This window comes from Maylandia zebra, linkage group LG15 (genome assembly GCF_041146795.1).
Source record: "Maylandia zebra isolate NMK-2024a linkage group LG15, Mzebra_GT3a, whole genome shotgun sequence".
In the NCBI taxonomy this organism is placed as follows: Eukaryota; Metazoa; Chordata; class Actinopteri; order Cichliformes; family Cichlidae; genus Maylandia; species Maylandia zebra.
Window position 1 is genome coordinate 20891591 of NC_135181.1, and position 17452 is coordinate 20909042.

General features: G+C 39.2%; 1 protein-coding gene across 3 annotated transcripts; it reads right to left on the reverse strand.

Moving 5' to 3' along the window:
- unc93a (unc-93 homolog A) lies at positions 1-16633 on the reverse strand. 3 transcript variants are annotated; one of them, XM_076874072.1, is made up of 10 exons: positions 16530-16633; positions 16159-16452; positions 8750-8895; positions 5914-6095; positions 5497-5726; positions 3088-3213; positions 2723-2934; positions 1803-1938; positions 1551-1682; positions 1-800 (listed from the first exon to the last, which is right to left on the reverse strand). In XM_076874072.1, exons 3-10 carry the CDS (start codon positions 8837-8839, stop codon positions 514-516), a joined length of 1395 nt encoding a protein of 464 aa, XP_076730187.1. In that variant the 5' UTR covers positions 8840-8895; positions 16159-16452; positions 16530-16633; the 3' UTR covers positions 1-513. The 3 variants fall into 3 exon arrangements, with proteins under 3 accessions (XP_076730187.1, XP_014265127.1, XP_076730189.1); XM_014409641.4 differs by lacking the exon at positions 16159-16452; XM_076874074.1 differs by lacking the exons at positions 16159-16452; positions 16530-16633 and having other exon boundaries at positions 8750-10522.
- Between the last annotated feature and the right edge of the window lie 819 nt (positions 16634-17452).

Below are 17452 nucleotides of genomic sequence, written 5' to 3' on the forward strand. Positions count from 1 at the left end.
AACTGTTAAAATAACAATTTAATCTGGTATTTTTCAAACATCTCACAGGTATGATTTCACTTAATCGCGGTATATAGTAGAATAGCTTACGAAAACAGGAAATGATACTGCTCTGTGTGCGATCACTGGTCACATCCTGGTCACACAGCAGCCGTAAATGACAATAGAAAAAGGCAGTAAAATAAAGTGGATAAGATTGCACGCACACATTGCTCAACATTTAGCCGACATAGATACTGAAGACTGAAGCACGTGAATGATGACAACAGTACAGTGCCAACCAAACAAAATGTTTCAAACAAAGCTGGCCTTATTAAAAAAAATTAAGTTTTTTTTTTTTTTTAAAAGCAAGACATTACAGTTTGTGTTGCTTTACCACAAGGAAGAAAAGAGCAAAGTCAATGTCTGGTAAAGTTCAACAGACGTGGGCTTATTGCTTACTGCACCTCTACAATCACATCATGCGTTTACAATGACATTCATTCAACAGGAGGCATGCTGCACTTTGTGTCTCTACAAGTGTGTCTGGCAGACGATGTCGTCACTTGCTTTGATGACTTCTTTGTGATTTTGGTAGTCTCCTTCTTGAATGGGTTTCGTTGGATGCTTGTGTTCATGGTACTCCACTATCGGGTAAGTGATGGCGGTGACCACCAGCACGGCCAGCACGATGTACAGTTTATACTCCAGGCATAAGAACGTGCTGTAGGCGAAGGCGATGACAAAACCCAACGACTCCCACATCCGGTAGTTTGCAAACGCCGCCTCTTTTTCCCGCGGGAAGAGGATGCCGTAAAGAGCTGTGAGACAAGGGGGTAGGTGCGCCAAGAGAAGGTAATTAAGTCCAGGTAATAAAGGTATGACTGCCAGTAAGGCTTATGGCCTTTATTTCTACCTGCAATTGCTTCTGCAGCTGTAAATGTCTTTTTGGACTGGTTTTAAACTCCTGTGTCGTCAGGTCATGTTACAGAGTAACGCCGGGGTAATGTAACAAATTACTGTCTCCAATGAGTAATTAAGTAATTTACTGCGTTACATTTAAGAAAAATAACACGTTTTATTTAACACTTTACTTTTTTTGAGTAATGACCCTTATGGCACTTATAACAATGGATTTAGTTTCTATGTCTGAAGAGCAAAGACAACATACAGTGTTTTAAATAGCCAACAGGGGGCGTAACCTGTGTGTGCAGAAGGACTTTAAATCCTATGAAAGTCTCGAGGAAAACCACCTTCTGACTGAGCCTGTAAACACTTTCCTGGTAAGTCACGCTTGTGAGTCATACTGAAGGAATTTTAAAGTTCCTTTTGTTACCATCTCTGTCTCCACAGAAAATTTAGTTTACACTGGTTTAAGGTTCACGGTTTCAGAGTGCACACTGCAAAGCAGCATCTCAGGGGAGAGCCAGCAACAGCATGTTATCTTGAAGGGGAGATCAGCTAGATTCTTGCTCATTTTAAGCTTAAATTTGAGTTTTTTTAACTAAAAAAAATCCTAATTTCTGGGTGTACCTGTTAGTTGCCTCAGGTGGGCTGATTGGGTTTCTTACCATTAGTCTGGGTTTGCCAGATAGCATCTGACAAACCCCACAGAGCAGGAAACACAAAAAACACAACAAGCTGGTCACGATGAGGCCTCCAGTACAAAAGAGCAATGATGCAGCTCAAGTTCGTCAGTGCAGCTGAAAGTGGAAAGGAAAATAAGAAAAGAGGCACGAAATGTATTAATACAAACATCAACAACAAAACAAAAACAGCAGTGAACGGTCTTTAATTATTGTATTTTGTTAAAAAGGTTATACCCAGGGCAAAGAGTGGAGCTCTTCCAGTGTGCTGGGCGAGTCTCCCAAAGAGAATTGAACAAAGGGAATTGGAAGCTCCAAAACACATCATTACAAAACCAACATAATGGATCCCCAAAGCACAAGTCACATAGTTCTGCGAAGAAACACAGCAGACATTTATAAGGCCTCACGTCTTATCATTATTGCTGTTGACAAAATTGGTAACACCTGGATAAGCAGTGGGCTGTTTTCAAAGAAGTGTTAGTTCAGAGGAATGAATGGCTTTCCCAGGGCAAATTAGCATCAGAACAAACTACAAGGCTTCTGGAACGATGTTCTTTGGAGAGATGAAACCAAAGAGGAAACCTTTGGGCATAATGTCCGCTATCACGTTTGGTGAAAACCAAATACAAAACATCAGCACGAACACCTCATACGAAATGTGAAGCACGGTGGTGGAGTGGTAATGATTCTGGCTTGTTTTGCAGACACAGGACTTGGGCACAACGCAGTCATGTATACTGAAGTACTCTTGAGTCAAATGTGATGGCATCTACCTGACAGATAAACTAGGCTGAAATTGTGTCATGCAACGGACCAATAATGCCAAGGACAGAAGCAAATCTACAACTAAATGGTTAAAAAAGAAAAGAATCAACGTGCACAATCAAAGTCAGACCCCAACCCAGGTCAGTGTTGCTGACTTCAGTTAATTGGAGATAATGTATCTGTATTCAGGAGTGGGACCACACCTCCCTTCACACCCCTTCTGGTTTTCCATCAATATATGACCCCCCCCTAAGTCAAGCTGTACTGCGCTAATAATGAAAAGATCTAAAAAAATTAGGCTAATATATCAAATCCTTTTATTTAACTATATGACTTAATGAAAACTGCACTAACACCTGAAAGCCTTCATCTTTTGGAGCAGTCCTTACCTTGGTGTACTCCCCTGAAAGGAAGCTCTGTTCAAAGCCGCTGTACATGGTGAGTGGGATGAGCGTCACCAGCCTCCAGTCCTTCAGGAGCCTGAATGTTGCCAAGAACGTGTGGCAAAACGGCTGCTGGCTGCCACGAAACTCGCTGGCCTGCTCACGGTCGATGTTGTCCAGAAACACGGCCACGATCAGGATGGCCAGCACACCCACGCCTGCCACACACAAAGAACAGTGATTCAGAAGACAGCTGCAATATGTTAGTCGCACCTTCGCGAGCGGTTGTGTGGTTATATAATTTCTTTGCTTCAAAGTTTGGCTGATTACTGATTAGCTAACACCCTCATTCAGGTGATTGGAAACTTTACCGATGTAGCTTCCGACGAGCGTCCACACCAGTTTCTGCTCAGGCCTTGTGGTGTTCCCATAAGCAGTGACATTAAGGCCGCAGTCGGCTGCTCCACAGCTTTCCAGCTGCTCCTGTGGGATGTCAACTGTCAGAAAAATATACAATTTGTTTAAGCGAATATATCACGACCAACAGAAAGAATGCAGAGAGAAACATGATACAGTTGCGGTTTTTGTTTTGTTTGCACTTTGCTAAAAATAATAATAATATTCGCCCTTTCTGTTCATCAAGGATGATTCAGTGTTACCTTACAATGTAAAGCTCTTTAAGGCAGCTGTTAAATTTAAACCCACAGCTGAAGCGTGACCGTAAAAATCACGTTTTCCTTGTTTATTTGCCGCGCATGCTAAGAACACGTGCGGGTGAAGTAAGAGGCCCAGCTTTTACACGCTCACTGTAGCCCTTGAAACATCACAGTCATGCCTTTTCTTGACCTTGTGATGTTTTCTACCAAGGTCAAGGAGACTGCGCTAGAAAAAGGTGAATGTCTGACCCACGCTCACTGGTTCATTCTGCATATGCAGCCTTGTCAGCTGTCAGATTGTCTGTTTGCACTCAGTTTGTCCTCCTCTTGTTCCTCACGCCCCCCTTTGATTCATGTTTTGTTTGGAGTCAGTATATCCCTGTTTTCTTTAACTTTTTTCCTTATCTGTTTGCAGGGCTCAGACACTAAAATCTTTACTTTTTTATTTGATCTAACTCAGTCCAGTGTCCCTAAAATACCAATGTTACAAAAAATCTCTCAATTTTTTGTACTGGAAGTGTGTTGGATTGTACTGGACACTTGGAATTGTCGTATCGATGAGAATTCTGTTGAAAATTGTTGGTAGAACGGCCAAGTTTACTTATTTTAGTCGATCAGCACGTTTAAACTGTAAAACTATAAAGATTTTGTTGCTGATAGTTTCGTTTAAAAACGTTTGTATCTAAACAGTGTCCCAAAGTAAGACGGAAATAAAACTGAAATAAATGTCTCTAAGTCTCCTTTTAAACTGATAAGCAGAGAGTATTGACGCCATAAAGTAACATACTGCATACCTGGGAACTTTAAACACACCTTTTCTCATACTGTCCTTAAATTGAACCATAAAATGATTGTAAGACATCACTTAGACTTTGTTCAGTGATGAGCTGAAGCTGGCAGCAACACAAGGCATCGTTTTAATATGTTAACTATGTTTCTTTAAGCAAGTTTTTCACGACTGAGCCAAGTGTCCTCTTTTTTGGAAATTAAAATATGGTCACCCTACTTAAGCTAAACTTGTCAAATCTGAGTTTGTAAAAGATTTTTAAACCTGCTTTTACATCTTTTTAAACTCTAAAAGTCAAGCAAGTTTTGAGGGCTTTGACTGTTTCTTGCAGGCGCAGCAGCCTCGACACAAACTGAGTTTATACACAAGTACCTGAAGAAAAGACTTGCTAGTGTAAAACTCAGATATGCAGGGCTACCTGCTGTGGTGACCCAATTTTTTGTTTGTTTGTTTGTTTGTTTATCACTGTAAATTGTGATTTTTAATGATTGTAAGTCAAGCCAATCACCAGGCTAACATTTGTTGCTAAGCTGCCTCTTCTCCTTACACTCCTAAATGTTACATCAGTGAAAATCTTCACTCATTTCCAGTATTTTTTTATTCCTGAACTCTCTTATAGTAGCTTTGCATGAGTCACATTAAAGGACAATCACAAGCGGTTTTGAACAGTATACTGAAAGGGTCACTTTAGTGAAACCTGTTTTTTATTTCCTTGAAAAAAAAAAGGTAGAGTAACAGACTTTGAGGTACACCGTGTCTCCGATGTGTTACCTAATCAGCAGTGGCATTTAAGCGGCTGTGCACAGTGGATCAGCTGCTGTAGGTGCCGTGATTTAGTAACATGTCAGAGTCTCTAGAAATAATTTCCAGTCCAAAGCCAGAGGGAGATGTCACTGTAGTGACGTCTATCCTTTATATATGGTCTATGGTTCAGCTCTGAGAAAAAAAATAGCAAAGCTGTGTTTGTTTTTTAATAGAAACATGTCATTTGTTATTTGTAATGGCGGTTTAATACTGCAGGCTTTGTATATGGAGCAATGCCGATAGGCTTGCCCATCGAATGAGAGAAAATACTTCATAAATAATACTTTCAAATACTTGAAACCCCACTGCACACGTACAACATTTCAATGATAAATAAGGAAAATGTGCAAAGTGTTGCACGCTGTTTTCAAGCTTACTACTGAGGAATTAAACTTACTGGTATAAACAAATAAAACTGCGCACTGCAACCCCAAAAAGTTAACATTGTACAACTTTCAATGCACAATTAATGAGGCAATTAAACCAGTCCTGGTTCAATTTAATCAAAATGTGACCACTTTTCTGCTGCCTACCAATAGCTGTGTCCTGTCCAAAGATGAGGGAAGACATCAGGTTTCCCCAAACAGCGGAAGACTGAAAGATGAAAAAGAAGATGCCGAAATAGTAGTTGATCACGTCAGAGCCTTTTTTGTTGTCTTTGGCGGCCTGCGTGTTCCCAGATATGGTCAGGTAGGTGCATTTAGCCGACCACAGAGGAGAGCCACCCAACCCCAGGATCACGGAGGTGGGGATGAGAGTGTACCTGTGTGAGAAAGCAACACTTGGTCTCAGCTTCAAGACTTTTTATTAGCCAATGAGGTTATTGGACAAGACGTGTTGCAGTTGGGTATCCTATTACAAAAATAATCTTTAATAACAGACATTAAAAAATTAGAACCCCAATTAGCCTCATTCATTTATTGTTTTTAATTGATTGTCTGGTTGATTACCATCCTGGGAAGAGGTTTCCCAACGAGTAGGACACGTAGCAGGCCATGCTAACCACAATGGTCCATTTACAGCCCAGGTTTTTGATCATGATGGGAGGGAGAAACATGGAGGAGATGATGATGGAGGCGTAGACGACGCTCAGAGAGGCCACGCCCATCCCCTCCGCTGCATTCAGACTGCTCTGCACAGAGAGCAGAAACACTAGAAGTGTTGATCAGAGGTTCAATGTTATGAAGTCGACTGCACTATAATCAAAACAAAACAGTTTTTTCTAAAAGTAGACAAATTTGAGTATTTTTTTATATGCTCAAAATATTTTTATATATAGTGAGCCGGCGGATTTACACACAGAATAAGTGTTTAAAATTCGTGCTTGGACTTTTGAGTGATGTAAGGATTGCACATAATGCAGCACTGTTTATAAATAGGGATGTTTCAGCTTTGCTATGTAGCCCAATCTATGTCTTATAAGCTTTGGGAAACACTTTGAATTAATATTACTGTTACACTGACCTACATACTGATAATTACATAATAATTACACAATATCAGCATCAGTGTTTAAAGCAAGTTGATCATTAAAGGTGGCAATATTGGTGTAATATTATGTAAACACTGATTGTGATTTGAAAGTTAATTAGATTTCATTCATGATTCTATTTGTATAAAATATTTATATATTAACCTTCCTGCCTTCTTGGGACCTTTTTGTGCCACTGCTATGTGTTAAATGGCTGCCATTTTCACTGTGTTCAGTGGAATATAACCAAACTTGCCACAGGATAGTTTTCACCTGTCAATGTTAATATTCCAGTGTGAATTCCTTAAATCAGCCTAAAATGGCTGAGCAGCAGAAATTCCCACACCCATCACCCTGGGGACCATTTTCTGCCCATTGACTTCCATTATAAACGCTATTTTTCAACCCCAAATTATCATCATATGATTTTATTTTTTCTTCTTTTCTTGGATGTCAATGAAGACTCAGGGCCTTGAAGTTTTAATTTTTAAATTGCAAAAAAAATGCAAAAAAAATAATGGCAGGTCAAAATGTATGTTGGTGCCAATCTTTGGTCCATCTAAAGGCCTACTTATAATGACAATCACATATTACTTCAACTGGTTTTTTGTGGAAATATTTAGTTTCGTTTTTTGGTTTTTGGGGCTTATAACACAGGGCGCTCATGTAATAACACTGGGATTTGAAGGGTTAAAACAACGAAAATATAATTAAAACTTTACATGAATATTTCAGGGAGAAGTAGTTTTACAAGGTTGGCTAATTTAAAGTGGAATAAAATATGGATATATGGTCTTTTTATGGCGTGGCTGAGAATGGTCCCTAGGGTGATGGGTGTGAGTTTTTTAAAGGATGGCAGGAGGGTTAAAAAAAAAAACACCCAGCACGCCCCTGCGGGCGGTTTATCCTTCAAGCTCGGGTCCTCTACCAGAGGCCTGGGAGCTTGAGGGTCCTGCGCAGTATCTTAGCTGTTCCCAGGACTGCGCTCTTCTGGACAGAGATCTCCGATGTTATTCCCGGGATCTGCTGGAGCCACTCGCCTAGCTTGGGAGTCACCGCACCTAGTGCTCCGATTACCACGGAGCACTATATATATATATATATATATATATGTATATATATATATATATACAGTTTTAAAGTAAAGTGTAAATTATATATATATATATATATATATATATATATATATATATATATATATATATATATATATATATATATATATATATATATATATATATATATATATATATATGATTTATGCCACGTGCTTATAACTGTCAAGTTTTTTTTAATTTTATCTAGAGTACTTCTAGTGTGTGCACAGATAATTATGTTTAAAGTAAACAGAAAACTGTTTAATTTACACTTTACTTTAAAACTGTCCAGCTCTCAACATACGACAGAAATATGGAATTTTTGTAGATATATATGTACGGATGTGAAAGTTTTTATAGTTTATAACAGTACAAATAAAAATTTGAAATGTTTTGGTTTTTGCTCACATCATTTTTATAGATAGAAAATCCTATTTTTATGTTAAAAATACAAAGAAAGTTCTGTTACTTTACACAACTAATACAGTAATTGCAATTGCAGTTGTGGTATTACAAATAAATTACCATATCTTATTTGCATTTTTATTTGTATTTTAAAATAATTACATTTTTTTTCATTGTCTTTATTTTTATTTTTATTTTCGAGCTCAACAGACTGGCGGCGTGTCCAGAGTGTACCATGCCTCTCGCCCTATGGCAGCTGGTAGAGGATGGATGAATGGATTGTCATTATTATAATATTAGTAGTAGTAGTAGTGATAGTAGCAGTATCAATATATTATGAGTTATGCGTGCATGTGGAAATACAGAAATGAAAAGATTTTTCCAAATTAATCATACATGTGAAGAGTGTGAAGTTTTACCGGGAAAAGGAAAAAAACTACAATTATTAGCATACTATGTGCACCATTAATATTATACCAATATTTATATTTGTTAGTACCATTGTATTGTTCAGTTGTGATATAATAGTCAAGAAAATAACAAATTAATCCAGAATGGATTACTGGCATCATTTGTTGACTATAGGTATGCAATGTATTTAACATCTCATAGTCAGTTAGTATGAATACATTCTTCGAAGCTCCAATAATGATTGAATGAAATCCGGCGCTGACTGACAAACATGACCGGTAATTATTGACATATGGAAAACTTGTAAAGTAAATTATTCCTTGGTCCTTTCAACTGTGGAAGGAAAAATCACTCCTTTTTTCCCCTCCTTAACAAGCAGTAAATTGTAAATCTTCCACCTACCTGCAAACTCTGCAGACCTCCATAAGCCGTGAACAGGGACAGAAACCCAATTGAGACCACCAGCACATTCTTGAAGTTGCGGCTGATCATGGCTGCTTCTTTAAAAGTATATTTAACAAAACAAAAAACCTTCTCAGAGCATTAACCTTTAAAAACAAGAAACAAAGAAAAAGAAGCTGTTAGGTTTTTGTAATTTGTTTTTTTGTTTTGTTTTTTAGATTCGTGGCTTCATGCAGCAGCTGCACAGAGTGAAGTCAGAGGTCGCTCACTGCTGAAGGTATTTCTGATAAACCTTTACACTGGAAATAACTGAGAACAAAGTCCAGCCCTCTTTCTGTCACACACATACGCCCATACACCCACACATTACGCATGTTTTTGCAGACAACTCTATATTGCATTTCTTATCATGTTGGCCTCAAAATATGGTGCAATTTGCTCACATATCAAGCTCATATATCAGACTGCCCTTCTTTAAATCCTGCACTTTCTCTGAGTCATCGCACATGTTTTGCCTGTAATTGTTGATCATTACTACTTTAAAGCTTCATTCTTCTCACTCAACCCCTCTTCCTCCTTCTTTTTAGTTCCTTTTAAGATTTTGAATCCAGACTCCTTGTGTGTACTTACACCATGCATACATACAGGTGCAGTGACCACAGAGCAAAGGTTTACAGTGTGTTACCTCTCATTCTTTACTTTTATGAACGTACAAGACATCTTTTGCTTTTCACAGCATGACAGCTTGTTGTTGTTGTTTTTTTAAACAGAAAACACAGGGACACCGCAGTCCCCTCTGTTATCTCAGCTGTACCCAAAGAGAAATAAATTCCAAACCAGCCAGTGAGTGCACGCAGATCATTTAATTTGTGTAGCTTTTGGTGAAGTTTTTTGTGACTTGTGATGGTCAAAAAGCTGCTTCACTGCGTCGGGGCTGATTTGACGAATGAAACTTCTGTCTATATTATCTGGTGTTTATTTAAAGCTATCAGAAGGGATGGCAGATTACAGGTGGAACAGTTTGAGACTAATCATATGAGCCAACTCTAAGAAACAGCTGTTTGAAACTCTTCATATCTCTACAGATAAAGTGTTGGGTGGTGTTGGCCTAATGAGGACAGATGTAGGTCACACACAGCACTGCACAGACCTGGAGCTTTTTCACTGCCTATTGGATATCGGGCTGTCATGGCTTAGATATTGGGACTTGTCTGGCTTTGTCCTAATTTAAACGGGTTTTTCAACCGTTCTGATTTGCCTGAAGGACTTCCTGCAGTGTGTGTTTGGTTTTGTTTCTAATATTTTAAGGTCCTCAATACACAATACAATACACATACACACACAAAAACATTATTATAAAATGTTTGGGAAAAAGCTTGGCTTGGTTAAAAAGGGCCCAGTTTAGATCAAAATAGACCTTTTCTCCAGGCCTTATGCCAGGTGGCGACAGCTGTGTCTACAACAAGACTTGTGATCCTATAGAAGTCTGCGAGAACGCGGCTTTCTGTCTTTGTAAACACTTTAATGCTGAGTTTATGGGCTCAGTCACTCGTTTTGGAGCATGCTGAATAAAAAATGATGTTTGTTTTGAAAATCTTTTCCACGCTGTGTTTCAGATTGTAGTATTATCTGTGTGAAGTCATTGACTTGACTTTGGTTTAGTTGGGGAGGGTGGGGGGTTCAAAAGACGCACAAGAGTTTGTGAAACTGTCACAATAAGTCATTCAAATTTTTCCCCTTATGCACGTCTTTTTGTGTAGGAGAGCATGAAGCTGTAAGATTGTCCTCTTCATGTCACAGGTGTACTCACCATGGCAACCACACACCGACACACATGTATTAAAAAACACGTCAGCCATACAAATTGTACAAATAATGTGTGAAAGTCTGTGATGGGTCTGTTTGTTTGTGTGTTCGTTGCTAAACTTTTGCACTGAGAGAAAAAGTCTCATGTCTGGCTTCACTTTTGCAATGTAACTGGGGTTAAATTTTACATGCGATTTGGGCAGGGGCGTAATTTCCAGGGGGGTTAGGGGGGGTTATGAACCCCCCCCCCCCAATAATCAGACCCATCCACTATAACCCCCCCCAATAAAATTATGAATTATCTTGTATAAATAGGCTGTTGATTTTCCCTACTCATTTCAGGTATTACCAGCAAAATACTTGCATGTTTAATCATCTGGGAATTTACCCAGATTTATTTATTTATTTAGACAGAGACCTTGACCCCCCCACCCCCCCACCCCAATGTTCAGCACAAAGTTACGCCCATGGATTGGGGCCACAACCAAAAAACTAACAATAAAAAATAATAGTGTAAAATCTGCGTGAAAGAAATGAATACAAATGAATAGATGATTTCTTAATAAGCTGTGTCTGTAACATTTAACATAATTTCTCTGGCCTCTGGAGAAAAATAACTCTTTAAAAAGTGAATGACTGTGAGTGTGACTCTCCACGTTCCTCCTTGTCAGCGTGAAGGTTCAGAGTGTGAACTTTATGGCGGGTGATAAAGTACTTGAAATCTGTGGACACTTTAAACAGTTGTTTTTCATATTTGAATTATATAAAACTACTTTATAGCTTTGTAAAAGAAACTGAATTGTTTGGCGTGAGTGCTTAAACAAATCGAGTGTTTCTGATTGCTGTGACAATACAAATGAGAACTGCACGTCAGACTTTATCCAAAACAAAGGAGGAGCTCGTTGAACTGTGGCCAAACATCGGATAATTTGCTCTCGTAGACTGTCATAATCTGAAATTATCATGGAGTGATAGCCGTTATCGCACGAGAATATCTTGAATTTAATGGTTTCAAGTGGAAATGACTGAGTGTGAGATCAGTGTTGATTAGGTTAGGGCTTGAAAAGAATCAAAAGTCCTTCCCAGTAAACTGACTTTTACTACGTGCAGATTCTCCACTAAATAATAAAATATGCAGGGTTGGTGCAATTACGTTGTTATGCTGCAGGTTTATCAGAGATCAGATCTGTGTTTATGGGCGTGTTATAGATGATCCACCCTGTTCTTTAGACGCAGTTTGCTGTGACTGCATGTTTTTGTTTGGATTTACATCATAAGTAGACTTTCTTCCCTGTAATATCTGATTGATGTTCATCATGTAAAATGAGCGACTCGAGAAAGATAGAGAGAAGTTATTGTCTGAATGCATGCCGCTATTAAGCTGAGGTAGTGATGAAAGATGAAAAGATCCCAAATGTTCCTTAAAAAAACTTTTTTTCTTAAGTTATTTAAGTCATCAAGTCATTGTTTTCCTTTAGTGTTAAAGCCCAGGTTTTTTATGCATTTAAAATGATTAGAAAGCAGCTTTTTGAAGAACAAAGTACAGCCTTCCGTGTTTCAAACACAGTAGAAGCATAAATAGCAGTTAGGTCCTGATGCTCAAATGCATCAAATGCATCCGCAACATTTGTGTCATAATACTGAACATGCTGAAATGAGCTGCCAGGATTGCTGAACAAACCACGGGCCTCTGGAGCAATTCCCTTTATCGGTCCAAAGAGGAGATGTTTGACCATAATGTACAAAACACATCATATCAGCACAAACACTTCATGACTGGTTGTTAAGCACAGTGGTGGAGAGGTGATGATTTGAGCTTGTTTTGCAGACACAAACCGGGGTTGTATTCTAGACTCACATGAGAGGCCATCAGCACGACACCTGGGTCGTGCAACAGGACAATGATCCCAAGCACCGTAATAAATCTACAATAGAATGAAAAATAAAATAATAAACTGTCAACGTACTGAGGCAACTTTGTAAAGAGGAGTCCGTCACAAACCCTCCAACGATGCGAGCAACTGATAAAGTCAGAAAAGGTGGATCTACGAGATTACGAGAAGTGCTGGTTTCTGTTGGGCCTGCAGGGATGCTCACGATTAAATAAAAGTATTTAATCCCTGTTGTCGGAACTGTTGCTTTTCTAAGCTATATTTTAAAGTGAAAAACTTACAGATAAACAAACAAACAAACCAACTCTGTAACAAACTGTCCGGGACACACTAGGGATGCACTGAGTCTAGTTGTGTTAATGTAGATGCATACATTCCCACACTCAGTGTTCATTAGCATGCATATAATCTAATCAAATGCACATTCAGCAGGGGTACAAACTGCACACTTAAAAATATACATGTGACAGTTTTTAGCAGTGGTTGGGTATGAGATCATGTAGACTGAAAATTTTGACAAAGCTTGTGCTGTTTGATCTAAATCTGGCCTGCAGAGGCAGAAAAGTGCTGACCTGGTCTGTTTTTATTCATATGTGGAGCGCCGTGACCGATGAGACTGTTACTGGTGCACGGCTGTGAGGCCGTGGATCTCAAACCTCAGGACCTCTAACTGCACACAGAAATCAGACAGAAGTCACTTTTTATCCAGACCTTTAAGGACACAACTGTCGAGCTTCAGAGGAAGCAAATTTATCTGCACATTGTCGCTTAAAATGAAATATGTAAAACCAAACATTAAAGCTGTTTTTGGCAAAGATAAAAGTGAATTTTCCTTCATTTTGAAGAAATGAAACTCGGCGGGTCAAAAGTTGAACAACCTGCCATGAAGGTCGACTAAGGAGCTCTGGAGCAGGAGCATAAACTACAGACACACATTTATAAACAACTTCCATTAAAAATGACCCATTCACACAAGGTCAAAACAATACAAATGTATGTCAGCTTGACTATATTATACCTATTTAACAGTTTTACATGTCTAAGAAATCTTTCATCTCTGGATAACTTGAGGGAGCTGGTGATGATTAGTCGCCACCGCTGGACTGTCTGTTTGATAAACTAGAGCTGAGCTTCCGCTTAATCTCAAAGACGTAATCAAAGCTGCTCATCGAGTGCAGCAGCTCTTTAAATCCCGCATCTTCAGGACTCTATGTGAAGTGTTTTGAGCAGGCTTTCCAGCTTTTCAGCAGCAGGGTTGTAAAATAAGCAGAGCAGTGGATCGGACTTCACAGGAGGACGTTTGCATGTCCCATGTTCCTGGGTTTCTCTCCAGGTCTTAATAATACCACTACTACTAATAATAATAATAAGCTATTTTGAACAAGTGAGTTTTGAGCTGGGACTTAAAGAGGGAGAAGGAAGTGATATTTCTTAAATCAGGGCGTAGGGAATTCCAGAGTCGAGGAGCAGAGCAGCTTCTTTCCTGAAGCATGCACCACTCAGAAACTCTAAATTATCCATCCAGTTTGGGTGCTGATTAAAATCTAGCTAAATAAAACCCGTCATTTGTTTCCTGTCCAGAATAGTTTTCTAGGCGACGTAAATGAGTGAAATTGTTGGTGGTAAATTCAACCACTAGATGGCGACAAACACACACAGATGCGCGCAGAGCAGGTTCGAGTTTTGTCGTTTTCACATCAGTTTAGTTTCAATTTACTGAAACTTACACGGTCCGCTTGTGTTAGTGTCAGGTTTAGTTGTCTTTATTATAATCGTGGTTGCAATGGGAAAGATTTAAGAAGATCAGAGCAGACTCTCAGCCACGAAGATAAAAACAAAGACAAAAACAATCTCTCTGCAAATGCTAAAGTGAAGCCAGTGAAGCCTTTTCCAATATGCAATACATTAACATTGATATCTGCTCATATGCACCCCTGCTGGCATATCTGACCCAACTTAGATGACGGATGATAAAGTCTAGATGATGAAACCATGTTTTAATAGAGCATAATGCAAAAAATACAGTTTTACTGAGTCTTTTAAAGCAGCGGTCTCCAACCTTTTTTGTGCCACGCACCGGTTTATGCCCGACAATATTTTCATGGACCGGCCTTTAAGGTGTCGCGGATAAATACAACAAAATAAAACTAGTACCGGTACCGAAAAAACGAAAATTTATTCATAACACACATGAAAAGACCAAGGAAAACCGAGTAAACGATAAAAGCGATAACAAAATAACGCTGAAAACCGATAAAAAAAAACCCCTGAAAACTATACATTTCACACCTGAGACTCAACTCTCCACCAAACGACTCACGGACCCGTACCGGTCCGAGGCCCGGGGGTTGGGGACCGCTGTTTTAAAGCACTTGGTGTCTCTAGATACATGGCAACCTATGAGCCAGGAGTCTAATTGGTTATTTATAACCTGTACTTCACTGCAGTTTTAAGATAAATATTCATCACGTCAACCTAAGTCTTTGTTATACGCTTTGTTACATCCTGTGAGGCTGTGGGAGTGTGTGGGCGTGGTGTTGTCTTCTCCCTCTCCTCCTCCTTCTTTCTTGCCCCTCCCCTTGTGTGATACTGGTTTAGGTATGGAAACGGCCTGCTGTGTGTGACCAGCCCCATCGTGCGTGGCTCTTTGTGAGTAGTTCTTAACTGAGCGGTGTTTTCCCTTAAGTGACGGCAGCCTCCATTAGTTTGTTTGGCCTGCCTGGGTATTGTTACTAGCAGCGTTGCTGTCTTTTTCTGTTGAAGCCTTATAGTTGTTTTCTTTCACTATCTCTTTGGGTTGACCTGTCTGATTTATCATTAAGGCAGCGGTGCTGTCTCTTTTTGTTGTTACTATTTATATGATTGAGGTATTTGACTATAATAAAGATTTATTTTGTGCTAAATACCTCTGCCTGGCGTTCTTTTCATTTCACCCGGATCCAACTGTTACTGCCCCCCACCCTCATCGCCTAGTTTTTATGTGGGGACGTAACACGCTTGATAAATCAAAAAAGCTTAATTTTGCATATCCTTTGATGCAGGTTAGAGGAAATATTTTAGATATGAAACTTTTGAATTAAAGTGTGTGTGTGTGTGTGTGTGTGTGTGTGTGTGTGTGTGTGTGTGTGTGTGTGTGTGTGTGTGTGTAAAGGGACCCAGGAAAATAATAACAATAGGATATTTAACAGAATATGTTAAATGAGTCAAATTGGAGAAAACAAGAGTGAATACAGCTATTTTAGCCAATGAAAGAAAACGAATGAATAAAATTAAGTCCCTTAAAAAATAAATAAAATAGGGGGATCCCAATTTTATAATCCAAGCATAATCTTGCCTGGGTTATTTGTGTTGCTCTGCATCTTTGCATTTCATGCATTTATTTGTTTTGTTTGAATTAGTTTAAGTTCTTATGTGATCATTTCTCTTGCTTCTTAGTGTCCTAATCTCACTTCTCTGACTGCATCTCCCTGCTTGTCGAGTTTCTTTGCAGTTCCCCTGTTTTTATTTCCCTTTTCCTATTAGCGCTGAATAGTGCTATATAAATAACAATAATAATGGACTGGATTTATATAGTGCTTTTTAAGGCACCCAAAGCGCTTTCCCGGTATTTAAGATCAGCATCCTCATCTCTCTTTTGCAAGATCGTCGACTAACCTCATGTTGGTAACGGGCCGATGCGGTTCATGGTCTTTGTGAACGACTCGTAGTCACCTGATCTTTTCTTTGCTTCTAGTTGCCACGTTTTCTCCGTCACTCAACTACTGCTCAGGATTTTCTGGACACAGTTCTCCACTTTGTTGCCGTATCATTGCATCATTCGCTACCTGCCTTCCTTCCTGCCATCTTCTTTTGTGGATCACTGGGAAACAAGGTTGGAATAATTTCTCTCACTCTCCACTGAGGAGCTCACCTGACCTTCCACCTTCCCAGTGCTGTTTACGCTTCACATCTTCAGTCTCGTTTCCTCTGCAATCCCTTCTAATCATGCTCTGCCCACATTTAGACCTGTTAGCAAAGAAGTCCTCCTTTGTGTTGCCACTTTTTCCCAATGTTCTTGTAAAATAAACTCATTGAAACCTTACCGCTTGCTCCCGTGCTTGCATCTGTTTTTGGGTCCCAGTTCTTGCTCTAGCCTCCAGGCTCCCGTAACAGTAGCTCTTCACTGCTCAGACCCCGTTACTTTTTTTTTTTTTTTTTTTTTTCCTCTTAATTTCCCCTTTTTTCTTTTTCTCTTTTTCTGTTTTCTCAAAATGCAGAAGGAACTCCTCTTTGCTGCAGGCACATACGACAAAAGAGCCTAACCAGTCTGCAGGATCCTCTGCAAACAAGTCAGGGCAATGCCAAGAAATGTCTATTTGAAGCCTAACGCTTTAATCATGTAATTACTTTAAAAATATTTTTATTTTTGCACTTGACACCTAGTAACCCGTGGTAGTATTGCACTGTATGATTATTGCCAGTTAAAATATTTTAAAAAAGCACTTTTGAATCTCGTAAATCCCCAACTTTTGTTTTCCCAGAAAAATTAATAGGCCTCATTTACAGCAGATGCACACAAATCTGCATGTACAAATGTTTCATATACAAATGTGTCACTGATCTTTATTTACATATTTAGACCAGAATGAGGAAGTCTTGGCTATTTATATAAATTTAAAAAGGAAATTGTGTTTTCCTCTTTGCTGAGCTAAGCTCCGGGCTGTTAATGGACATTACACATTTATAACCTGTAAATAGTGTCAACATTATCATCCAGAGTTTTAGCTTCAACTGGAAATCCAACATCTCTGACTTGGTGCCTAAAACACTGGAAAAGCAAACATAAAAGCTTCACCTCATTTGAGGTTATCGAAGCCAGATTTAAGGGATGTCGATGTAAACTGTCTGTGTATGTTGTCTTGACTCATCTGGTAGGAACATGGGAATCCTTTCCTAGCCAACTTTGTTATCCACACCATGTGACACAACCTCAGCATTAGATTCTCTCCCCTGATAAATGCCCTCA